General features: G+C 53.2%; 1 protein-coding gene across 3 annotated transcripts in view; it reads right to left on the reverse strand.

The window, feature by feature from the left end:
- Positions 1 to 12,233, reverse strand: part of EVC2 (EvC ciliary complex subunit 2) — a gene marked incomplete at its 5' end in the record, with an annotated part of 107,276 nt that overhangs the window by 84,915 nt on the left and 10,128 nt on the right. For 2 of the 3 annotated variants that reach the window (XM_079154318.1, XM_079154320.1), the window contains 4 exons: positions 1,953 to 2,006; positions 6,936 to 7,045; positions 9,719 to 9,905; positions 11,873 to 11,941. In XM_079154318.1, the coding sequence (XP_079010444.1) occupies positions 1,953 to 2,006; positions 6,936 to 7,045; positions 9,719 to 9,905; positions 11,873 to 11,941 (420 nt within the window). The remainder of the gene's footprint in view (positions 1 to 1,952; positions 2,007 to 6,935; positions 7,046 to 9,718; positions 9,906 to 11,872; positions 11,942 to 12,233) is intronic. The other variant, XM_079154319.1, reaches the window with a different exon arrangement.

The raw sequence follows: 12,233 nt of genomic DNA on the forward strand, positions 1-12,233 counted from the left end.
ACCCATATCTCTCACCATGCACGAAACTAAACTCAAAATGGATTAAGGACCTCGGAATCAGACCAGAGACCCTGCAGATTATAGAAGAAAAAGTAGGTCCAAATCTTCATCTTGTTGATCTAGGACCAGACTTCCTTAACAGGACTCCCATAGCACAAGAAATAAAAGCTAGAATCAACCACTGGGATAGATTCAAACTAAAAAGCTTTCTCTCAGCAAAGGAAACTATCAGCAATGCGAAGAAAGAGCCTACAGAGTGGGAGAATATCTTTGCCAATCATACTTCAGATAGAGCACTAATCTCCAGAATCTATAAAGAACTCAAAAAACTCTACTCCAAGAATTCAAATAGTCCAGTCAACAAATGGGCTAAGGAAATGAATAGACACTCCACAGAAGAAGATCTACAAGCAATCAACAAACATATGGAAAAATGTTCAACATCTCTAGTAATAAGAGAAATGCAAATCAAAACCACCCTAAGATTCCATCTCACCCCAAATTAGAATGGCGATTATCAAGAATACGAGCAACAACAGGTGTTGGCGAGGATGTGGGGAGAAAGGTACACTCATACACTGCTGGTGGGGCTGCAAATTAGTGCAGCCACTCTGGAAAGCAGTGTGGAGATTCCTTAGAAAACTTGGAATGGAACCACCATTTGACCCAGCTATCCCACTCCTTGGCCTATACCCAAAGGACTTAAAATCTGCATACTACAGACATACAGCCACATCAATGTTCATAGCTGCTCAATTCACAATAGCCAGACTGTGGAACCAACCTAGATGCCCTTCAATTGATGAGTGGATAAAGAAACTGTGGTATATATATACAATGGAATATTACTCAGCCATAAAGAATGATAAAATTATGACATTTGCAGGCAAATGGATGAAATTGGAGAATATCATGCTAAGTGAGATAGGCCGATCTCAAAAAGCCAAAGGACGAATGATATCGCTGATAAGTGGAGGATGACACATAAAGGGGGGGAGGGAAGGGTTAGAGTTAGGGTTAGGGAGGGGGGCAAGTATGGAGGAAGGAAGTACTGTATAGAGGGTAAAGAGGGGTGGGAGGGGTGGGGGGAAGGGAAAAAATAACAGAATGAATCAAACAACATTGCTCTATGTAAATTTATGATTACACAAATGGTATGCCTTTACGCCATGTACAAACAGAGAAACAACATGTATCCCATTTGTTTACAATAAAAAAAAAAAAAAAAAAAAACAGAATCGTCTCCCAGGATGGTGCTGAGTCCAGGCTTGGACTGCAGGAGCAGCAGCCGGTGCTCGGACTTTGGGCCTGTATTGAGACACAGGCCAAGGGCTTCCTTGGTCCTGACCCTTCAGGTTTGGACCATGTCATGCTACTGGCGTGCTGGGGTCTCCAGCTTGCTGAGGCCTGGCTTGGGGTTTCTTTGTCTCCATGATCACGAGTCAGCTTCTCTAATAAATCCCCTCCCGTAAAATCTACACAAGTCCTATCCATTTATCCCTCTGGAGAACCCAGCACACATCACGATGGAACGCTTGATGGACAGGTGAATTCGCGCACCCTGAGCGACCAAGCTGATGAAGGAATCAGGACAGTGAGGAGGCTGACCAGCGGAAGCAGGAGCCTGCTGACCACAGTGCTCTGGGATTACAAGGGAAGACACTGTCACCTGCAGCTGGACCTGGTGGCAACACCACGGCCAGGCAGAGGCACAGTACAGATGGACAGGGCACCCTGACCTGTCCAGGCAGTGGCCCACCCATGGAGGGTCATCTGGGGAAGCCAGACAGACAGCCTAGGCCACATGGGGAGGCCGTGACACCACACAGTCCCCAGTCTGGACCCATATCTGGGCTGTTGAGGCCTGTGGCTGGTCCCTCCCCTTGACTCCCAGGACAGGTCAGAGGCTGACGCTCCACGGCCGTGAGCAGGGCGGGCCACGCGTCTCTTACCGTTACCTTCTCCTCTGCTGTCACGGTAAGGAGGGCTTCCAGCTGCGTTCTGTTCTGGGAAAGGAAAAGAAACGCTCAGGCTTCTGCTTCTGGGGTCTGGTCTGCGGGGAAGCGCGTCACATGCAGCCCAACAGCTGGGCGAGGAGGGCCCGGGGATCCTGCGGCCCCTTGCAGGGAAGGTCTGGGGTGTTAGGCTCCAGCCTTCTCTGCCAAACGCTCACGTGCAAACCCAGCACCAGTTTCCTGCGACCAGAAGAGCCCACAGTGAGCCGGGCAGGAAAAGGCGGGAGTCAGGCTTCCCGGGAGCCAGCTGTGTGTCCAGAGCAGGTGGCCCACCCTCTGAGTGTGTTGGCTAAGGTGGGCAGGTCCTGGGCTCTGCCTGGGCTCTCCTCTCACTGTGGCACACTGTATCCCTGTGGCCTACCCCAGTGGCCCCAATGTCCCTCTGCTGAGAAGACATCGGACACATAATGGGTGAGTGTCCCTACACCCTGTGCAGGGCAGGCCCGCGGGGGGCTGAGGCAGAACTCCCTGCAACTGAAAGCAGCACAGGAGAGTGCACGGCTCCATCACCACCAGCAGCAGGTAAGGTACAATCCTGGCCGTGCCTCAGTCTTCTTCTCTGTAAAATGGAAGCCATACTCAGCTCGTGTTGCTCTGAGGGCCAAGCTAGTTAAAACAGACCTGAACGGGTGTCAGGTACACAGGGAGCAGCCACAGTGACTGCCCGGGTGGTGGGCGGCAGGGGTACTAGCGATACCAGTCGTGGTAAAGACAGCGTGAGCATCCCTCACCCAAAGTGCTTGAGGGAGAAGTATTTTGGGTTTCAGATTTTGTTTCATACGTGGAACATATTCATACAGGGATCTCGTGGGCTGAGACCCAGGACTAACTACAAACTACACACATCCCTGAAGGTGCTTTGACACCATACTTTCAGTGCGCCTGCATTTGGACGGGAACCCACCGTGTGAGGTTGGATACGGATGCCCACTGGTGTGTCGTGTGGGTGCTCCGCCAGCCTCAGATGCTGCAGCATTCTGGAACTGGGGTCGGGGCTGAGCAGTGCTCACCTGTGGCATCTCTGCACACATGCTCTGTGTAGATGTCTACAGGGACACTACTCTAACATGAGCTGTGCTCCACCTGGGGCAGAAAATCTCCTGACACATGGGCTCCCCCAATGGCAGCCCAGGAGACACTGGAGCATCCCAGGTCCAGCACAGGCAGCAGGCAGCCGACAGAGGCTTTAAAAGAAAGCAAACTACTATGAGTCCTTTTCTAGGCGGTTAGAAAAAAATTTAAATATGAGTCTTAAAAGGAATGACAACTCCAGGGCATCGCCCGGCCCTCTCTAAGCGTGAGCTGCCTCCGCTCTGGCACATTTATGATGCTGTGAGTTTGAGGTCCCCCGAGCTGGACACCTAAGGCTAATGTGGAAGCCCACACTGGAGGGCGCTGTGCCCTGCTTCTCCCTCAGCACTCCTGCTTCCCGACACCCAAGGGCTAAGCAAAGAGGCCCGCAGAGTGCGCTGTGGAGCTCAGCATCAACCCTGCAAAACGCAGGCCCTGACCCCTTTGCTTCCTGCACGAACACCAAGCCTGGGAGACATGTTTTGAATCTTGGCACGAAGTCAGAAGACGTGGGCCAGTGGGAGCAGCCATAAAGTTTATACGACACTCGAAGAGCTCGAATGAGTGTCCTGACTTTCTCCTCCTTGATCTGCCTTCTTCATCTAGGATTGGAGTGGTCTAATCCACGTGTGTGTGTGTATGTGTGTGTGTACACACGTGTGCCAAGTGAGTATGTGTGAGAAGCATTTCCAGATCCGAATGCAAAGCGTTTCTGACACTGCTCCCTCTTGCTCTGATGGTCACATGCGCCTGCCACCCAGCAACCTCTCATTGTCTCCTCCATCACTCCCAGATGGCTCTAAAATGGTAGAGCTAGAAGGGGCTTGGGGAATCTTCCTCCTGCTCTCATCTTGCAAGTGGGGAAACAAGCCCTGGTAAAGTCACCCTGAGCATGAACGAGCAGGCCCCTGGCACAGTGGCGGCAGCCCTGCAGCGCGGGGGGCGGTGGCGGAGTGTCGCTGGCTCTTTGCGGTTCCAAAATCCATGGATATTTGTCACCGCCTGCAGCAACAACTTGCACGGGTCTTATGGGTGGTGGAGTGGAAACTGAGGCACTTCTATCTTTCTCTTTAGTGCACTGCTTTCTTGCTGGTTTATAGAGGATAGAGGAAATGAGGTTTACTTGCTTTGAGAGGAGAGAGAGAGAGACCGCTTATCAGAGAGAAAGAGACTTTGCTTAAGAGAGAAACTTTGAGAGAAAGACAAGCTTTGCTTAGAGCTTAGGAGAGAGGCCTGCCACGTCTTAAAGTCCTGCATCCTGTGAACTAAGGGTACGTCCACCCAAGGTGCCCTAGTGATGCGTCTCAGTTCTCCATTCCGCGATCTGCTTTCCACCGCTGCCCCTACTCGCTGCTGCCGCGTGTGTCTTCTGCTGCTGTTTTCCTGCTAATGGCTGCTGTGTGTGTCTCGCTCCGCCTACGCTTATATCACCTCCAGGAGGCGGAGAGCAGGGCCACGCCTCTTACGCGAAGATTAGGCGAGACGCTCGGAGCAGGCAATTAGTGCTCGAGAACACATGCGTGTACATTGTGTGCGTGGACGAGAAAATCACCTGAGTGTGCTTATGTCAATTAACCTCCTCGCTGCCGATGTGATCAGGCGCCATCCCGGCGCCGCCAACATAACACAGCCCCCAACAGCGGAGGACTTCCTCCCACGAGCACTGCACTCTTCATCTCGCCCTTCAGTTCCCAGGTGGGACACAGGGCTTTATCCCCCACTGACAGGCAGAGCAACTGCTCGTGCAGAGGTCACACAGGACCCACGCAGACTAAGGGTCTGATCGTTTCCAGTTCCCAGGACTACTGACTCTCCACGCCACTTAGGAAAGCCCGGAGTCCACTTGGCGGAACAAGCTGAGAACTGGATCCCGGGACCTCGCCAACTTCCAGCACTTACACACTCGACCATCGCTGGCTGAGCGCCTCAACTCAGCACTTCCAGGGCAGGTCCGCACAGAGCTCATGCTCAGAGCTCAGAGAGCAGCAGGAGGGAGCTTGGGAAGCCTGGAACTCTGGAATCTTCTGGTGGGCAAGTAGGTCTGCTTGCTGCCCTTCATTCTGTCCACAAAACTGCCCAGAGTGCCCTGAACGCTCTGAAAGGGAAGGAAACTGCAACCCAACAACACACAGACACACACGTGTGTGGGTGTTTTTGTTTTGTTTTGGTTTTGGTTTTGCTTTTTATCCCCACAGAAGACTGGAGACATGGATAGAATAATCTCCCTTTACAGATGAAAAACCTGAGGCTCAGTGAAGTTTAAAAAAATGCCCGAGAGCCATTAGTTCATTAATTCGTTCATTGTCCTGCCATCTGTGGGCTCTTTCTGGCACTGGGACACAGCTAGGACCAGGACAGATGAGGTCCCTGGTCTCCTGGAGCGGACATGCCAGCGGAAGGAGATTACCAAGGGTAGAGTGAGTGTCACTCACAGAGGAGGGCAAGCCGCACAGACAGGACCACAGCAGGTGTGGCAGGGCAAGGCAGTCACCCTGGCATGGGTACCTGCTCCTCTGCCACCCCAGCCCAGTGCCAGGTGCACCGGAACCCCGAGCTGCACTTTGGTCTGGCTCGAGGTCCTGATCCTCCTGCCAGATGACACAGGAGGTTCCAGTGCCATTTTATTTGGAGTGTCTGACTTTTGTAATTTTTATTTTATTTGAATTGAATTTTTAGTTTAACTGACTTGTTCCTGTCCTCTGAAATTGTTGATGGCATTCCTTCTGGGCCCTTTTCCCTTATTCCTGATCTTCCTTCGTCCTAGTGACTCCGTGCCTAATCACTTCCTGAGGACGTGTCTGCTGACAGCTTCGCGGACTCCTCAGACCTGGCCTCCATTCTCCAGCACCTTCCGTTCCACCCAATCTCACCTGCAGCTTCCTCTTTCTTTCTTGTTGCTGCTGAAACCCTGCACGGGCCCTGCAGCCTCGGGATGGAGTCGCCAGTGGCTGCAGGGTCCCATCCTGCTCCTATCGTGTGACCTGGGGCCCTCGCAGTAGCACTCTGGGCCGCATTTTCCACAGCTGTGCACAGGGATTTTTTCCAGGGGCTGAAATCACAACAAGATGGCAGAAGGAGCCAGAGCACCGTGGGCTCCTTGAAAACAAGACCACATCTCCTCCAGCCCGTACCCGGGCGCAGAGCACCACCCAGGACCTCTACTGCACGAGTGCATCTGTGGAGCGGGAAGTGAGCAAGGGAGAGACGGAGGCTAAGGGTGTTATGGGCTGAGTCAAGCCCTGAAAATTCAGATGAAGAGGTCCCAAGCCGTCGTGCCTCAGAATGCATTTGAATACAGGGCCCTTCGAGTAGAATCAGGTCACTAGGGTGGACTGTGGGCCACCATTAGGGTGGCCTGGTCCTAAGAGGAGGCGATCAGGACAGGCACGCACAGAAGCACAACAGCCATGTGAGGACACGGAGAAGATGCCCTCGCAAACCCGGGAGCGCAACTCAGGAGGAGCCACCTGCCTGCCCTGCTCTTAAGCTCGCAGCCCAAGACTAGAGACAACACAGTGCTTCTGTTGGAAAACACCCAGACTGTGTACTGTGTCCTGGCAGTCCAGGCAGACGTACACTGACGGTGTCCACGGGGAAGGGCCTGCCATGACAGAGCGAGAAGTTCACAGCTACACACCACTGATGGCGCCTCCTTAGGACAACCCTGGGCGAGGCCCCAGGGACTCGCTCCAGGGGACAGGAGCTTACTGACCCACCCACACCCAGGTGAGGGCAGGGGGGCACTGGGGGCAGGCAGGCAGGAACTACTCATCTGTGCCCTGAGTGGCAATGTTCCCAAAACCTCCCACCACAGTGACACGACAGAAAACCAAGTAAGGAAGGAAATACCGGTGAGGTGCTCTGAAAGGTGAGCTGCGCAGGCAGGGTCAGCCTCCCTCCCGGCCCCACAGCTTCCGAGTCCAGCGAGGCCGTGTAGCTCACCCAGTAGGCGTCTCCAACTGCACAGAGAAAATGGGGTGTCAGGGAGGCGCTGGCCACGCCCCCTGTCCGGCCACGCCCTTCACCGTCACACCCACCCCACCCCAGACCCAGCACACTGCCCTGCACAGCAGGCAGCAAGGGGGTCTCTGGGCTCTCAGGGTAGGGTGATTCTGGGAGTGATGCGTTGAGGGAACAGGCTAGCCTGACTTGCTGCTGGACTTCCAGCCGTGGGCTGGTGCACCCCACCCACAAGGCTGGCCACCCCCTCTCCCTTGGGCAGCACCTCATCTTTCCAGTGAGCTTGGAGTGCAGGGCAGCTCCTCACCCTCTGGCAGCAGCCCTCTGCCCACAGGAGGGACCCCTGCTCCTCCACACGCTGGGCACTGTGCTCACACAGTCTGCCCTCCAGCTTCACCTCATCCCTAGCAGGAGCTGGAGTTTGGCCCTACTACGCTGCAGTGCGCTTCCTTCCCAATGTGTGGAAACCTCACAACAGTGTAAAGAAAAGAGGAAACGCACACTGATCCTGGGAACCACTGGCTTTCGTTATTCTTAAAATCCTCGACAACTTCATTTTACTTTTACAAAAGCCAAGACTCTGAAGACCAGGTGATAGAGGGAGAAGACGACCATGAGCGTAGTCCAGGAAGGTGTCCTAGGCAGACCTGCCCTGGCACAGCCACCTCCCACCTCTGTGCACGGCAGACCTGGGCCCAGCTCATCCCCAAGTCCTGCCAAGGCAGATGGCTGGAGAACTGATTTGGTCAGGATTGAAGAGTGGACACATTCTTGTCCCTAAACGATGCTGGCTTTCAGAAAAGAAAAGCAGCAAATACTAGTGCTAATCATCATCATCATCATGAGGTCGGACTATCAATGAACCCAAGTCTGGCTGGTCATTTGATTTTACAGTTCTCCAATTATTTCTTTGGAGAAAAACAAAGTGGCCTGTCCCCTAAGTTGAAAATCAGTACCACGTCCGTCTCTGGCATAGTGAACTTCAACCAAATGCCCACCACCACCAGGTGCACCCCAGGCCTCAGTGGAGGTCTTCAGGAATCGGCTTCCTCTTCCTCACTGTGACCTTGACTTCCTGTCGTGCTCAGTGCAGGGACGAGGGTGTGTGCAAGAGGCAGCCCCAGAGCAGAGTGAGGTGAGCTCACGTGGGGAAAGTGCATGGAGCAGCCGTGACGCCCAGCAGTGAGGGGAGGGCAGGAGGGTCCCGGCGGGGTCTGGAGGCAGGAGGAGACCTTTGGGGTAGGGCACCAGGTAGTGCTTCCTGGAAAAGGTAACACCAGGACCAAGCCCCAAAGAATTAGAGATGTGCACATTCAGAATCAGAACAGGAGAGCTTCCAGGTGGACGCAGAAGCCTGAGCAGGTGTGGGGACTGGGGTCGTGGGCAGGTTTGGTCGGGCAGGAGCATGGACGATGAAAGTGAAGGGGAAGGGGGGCCGGCAGGCAGTGCTGAGGGCTGGGGAGCGTTCTAGAGGAGCCCACACCTTCCCTTTGGCAGGCGGAGTGCCAGGCCACACGATCTCCTCAGTCAGTCCACAAGGACACACGGGAAACGGGGGATCTCAGTGGCCAGGCTAGGAGCGAACCCAGGGGGGCTGTGCTCTGCTCGAAGCCCAGGCTCCCTTCTCTGCACATGAGCTTGAGAGCGGCAGGACTCATTTTGGTATCACTGCAGGATGGACAGCCCTAGGGGTGGCTTGGTTGAGCTGTAGCATAACAATGTTCAGGACACCATTGAAACCAGAGCCAGCAAAGAGGTCACAACTTCTGAATCAGCTCCACGAGTAGCTTCTGTCAACAGCATTGTGTAAGAAGGATTCTGAGGCCCCTTTTCGGTTTAGAGGGAAGCGCAGCTTAATGGGCACCAGGACATGAGTTCCAGGAACACAGCAAGCTCGGAGGATAGTGGCCACCAGGGTGGGTGGGAAGGCAGGCTGCCTGGCTGGAGTCTTAGCCTTGGTCGCTGCCCCTGGCCTTGGGCAAGTCCCTCAAGCACTTCAGCCCAGTTTCTTCATAAATGCAGCGCCTACTACGAATAAATCAAGCATCCCTGTCCCCTGTCGGGAAGCTGACCCACTGAATGCCAGAGGCTTCAAAACCTGGTTCCTCAACCAGCGCCAGCTCGCTCAGGAACGGGCCCAGACAGCCAGCCCAGAGGACAGCACCTGAGCAAAATGGCCAGTCAGCAGCTCCCCCAGGAATGCACCCTGACACCACGAACTCACCTGAACAACCCAACGTCTCAAAAATGAGGTCTGTGGCCAATGTCAACATTCTCCCGCCTCTGCCCAGCACAAAAAAAAAACTCTCTGCCTTCCTGAATGATGGCCATTTTAGTCATCAGGGTGAGGTGGACACCAGAGTCATTGTAGACTCTATCTTTGTGTCTGTTTGAAATTTCTCACAATAAAAATGAAATCTATTATTTTTAAAAACACAGAATTCTTTCCCCCAATCCTGTCTCTCTAATGTAAGTAATAAGTCCTGCATTTTGGAGGCTGATGTTAAGAGGCAGTCTCCTCCTGTCCCCCGGCAATCAGATCACACATGGCTTAACCCACCGAGCGCCTGAACACCTGTAGAACAGGCCAGGGCCACAGCGCTTCGGCCTACAAGTCTCCATCAGCATGTTCAACGTTTGCCACCCCCAAAACAAGAACAGTCTGCCATCACCTTGCAGAAACTTCTTTCTGAAAGCCTGGAATCCATCCTGGGTCTTATTCCCCACCGACTCCCTAATGGTGAGGCCGGTGATGTCGTCTAGCACGAGCAGTTCCGAGAGGTTGGTTGACCAGGGCGTCTTGGTGTTGTTCACGAAGAGTCGCACCTGCACTGTTTGTGCGTCGCTCTGCCCGGACACCTAGGACAGGAGGAAGTGAAGGGAGGGCGGATGCACTGCCAAGACCGGCTTCCCAAAGTGACATGCAGCCTGATCTCTGCACGTCAGGTCTCACAGGGATTGGTTTTGGAGCCCAGGAGGGTGTGGACCTACACTTGCCAAGCTGTTAACCCGGAGACAACTTCAAAGAAGCTGGGATCCTGAAATGCAGTGAAATCATTTCTTCTAAATGTCCTAGAAGCAAAAATACCCCACGTGCGGAACCACAGTCGGGCTGGGAGAGTGGGGTGCAAAAGAGCAAGCTGAGATATTTGTACTGAGATATTTTACTCAGTACTGAGATATTTTAAAGATGCAGCCCCAGCTCAGAGCCCGGGCTAAATGGCTATTTGGTCTCCAGGAAAGACCAGAGCTGGTCACCTGCATCCTGGTCAGCCTTCTCCGTCCAGGTTCTGCCTGCCAGGACGGATGGCTGCACCGTGGAAGCCAGCCGTGGTCCGGGTGGGTGACTCAACGGCTGGTGGACTTGCTCCTCACTAGCCTTGTCTCCCACCAACTCTGCGCCCGCTTTGCCCAGCCCTGCTGGAACACATGCAGGAGCTGCAGGAAGCAGTGTATGCCCCGAGCTGAGCGAGCGAACAAAGCTTCAGAACTGTGCATAGTATTCTACCACACTAGTAAAGAAGGAGGAAGGCATATGCACGTGAACTTGCACGCTCACACACCACCTGCGTGAGGCAGAGGACGTCTCTCGAAGGCATTGAGAAGATACTGCCCTGATTGCACCCAGGAAGGGAGCAGGTGGCGGAGGGCCTGTGACCCTGAACTGCAGTGAAATCATTCCTTCTAAGTATCCTACAAGTACCCTGAAGTTGTCTCCGGGTAACAGCTTGGCAAGTGTGGGTCCACACCCTCCTGGGCTCAGAAACCAGCCTGTGCCCAGTGCAGTGGGGGCGCTCAGCTGGCCTGGGCTGTCCAGACCCTGCACGTTCCAAAGGCCTGGCCTTTGACCTGCTTGTGGGAGATGACCTCTGCATTCCTGGAATATCCTGCCTGATACAAAGGCTCTTATATACCGGGGCCTGGGACCACACCTGCTCATGGAGGCCAGCAATGGAATCTGTGGACATGGGTCACACAGTGGCAGTGTGGCCTCCACAAGGGCAGATGGCTGAGGACGTGAGGTCAGTCTTGCAGGGGCGCCATGCCTGTGTGGCTGAGCCCTGAGAAAAACCCTGGATGCCAGGGCTCCAGTGAGCTTCGCAGCTTGGCAAACTCCACAGGTGTCACGCACGGTGCTGGGAGAACCAAGTGTCTGGGCAACAACACTCCACTGGACAAGGACACCAAAGCACCTGCCTGGTCTGTCCAGGGCTCTGTCCATTCACCTCATTCCTGTGCTCGCTGTGGGCCTTTTGCTGTGATAAATCACATCTGTGAACAGCAGGGCTTGACTGTTTTCTGAGCCCTTCCAGCAAATCCCTGACCCTGAGGGTGGTCCTGGGGGCCCGGCTCAGGTTAATGGAAAACCTTCTCATGGGTTAGTAAGACTGAAGACCTAAAAAGCATTGACAAACTTTTGAAACCATCAAGAACCACATTTCTGGGTGGGGGTTGTGGCTCAGTGGTAGAGTGCTCGCCTAGCATGTGTGAGGCACTGGGTTCGATTCTCAGCACTGCATATACATAAATAAAAATAAAAGTCCATTGACAACTAAAAAACACATATTTTTATAATCTGAATATAAACATACAACACTTTCTTCTCTATTCTAAATGATAACTGATTTTTATTAACAAAAAATTGCGTTTCCCCCAAACCCTCAATCTCCGCATTGCCATCGAGAGATCAGACCCTGCGCTGCCTACAGCATCACTCACGGGTCCAGACAGCAGCAGAGAAGCCCACTCGGCACAGTTCGTGGGCTGACTCTTCTATGCGACCTAAGAAACATCCAATTCAAGCATAAGTCACTCATGAAACTTACCAGTGCACATTTCTGAAAAATTACTCCATTCTCTGAAGTCCCTTGAATTTCTCTTGAAATAGCTCCATACTATAATAAAATACAGAAATTATTCAACAATGAAGAACATTCCATGCTACCTATATTTAATAAAAGTACAAGATGATAGACTTTTGAAAGTGGGAGTAGAGGGATTACTTCCGCTGATCTTTGTCAATAGTCTTGCAGACTTTTTCAAAAGCATTGAAGGCCTGGGAATTCAAACCTGTGAGGAAGGAAGAGTGTGAACCTGAGATTACATTGCAGTTTATTCCTGATCTGGGTGCACGTGAAGGACAGCTGTTGTCGCCAGGACTCAGCACACCAGGTCTGACACTTCAGC

The sequence above is a fragment of the Sciurus vulgaris genome (genome assembly GCF_902686455.1).
Source record: "Sciurus vulgaris genome assembly, chromosome: 9".
NCBI classification, from domain to species: Eukaryota; Metazoa; Chordata; class Mammalia; order Rodentia; family Sciuridae; genus Sciurus; species Sciurus vulgaris.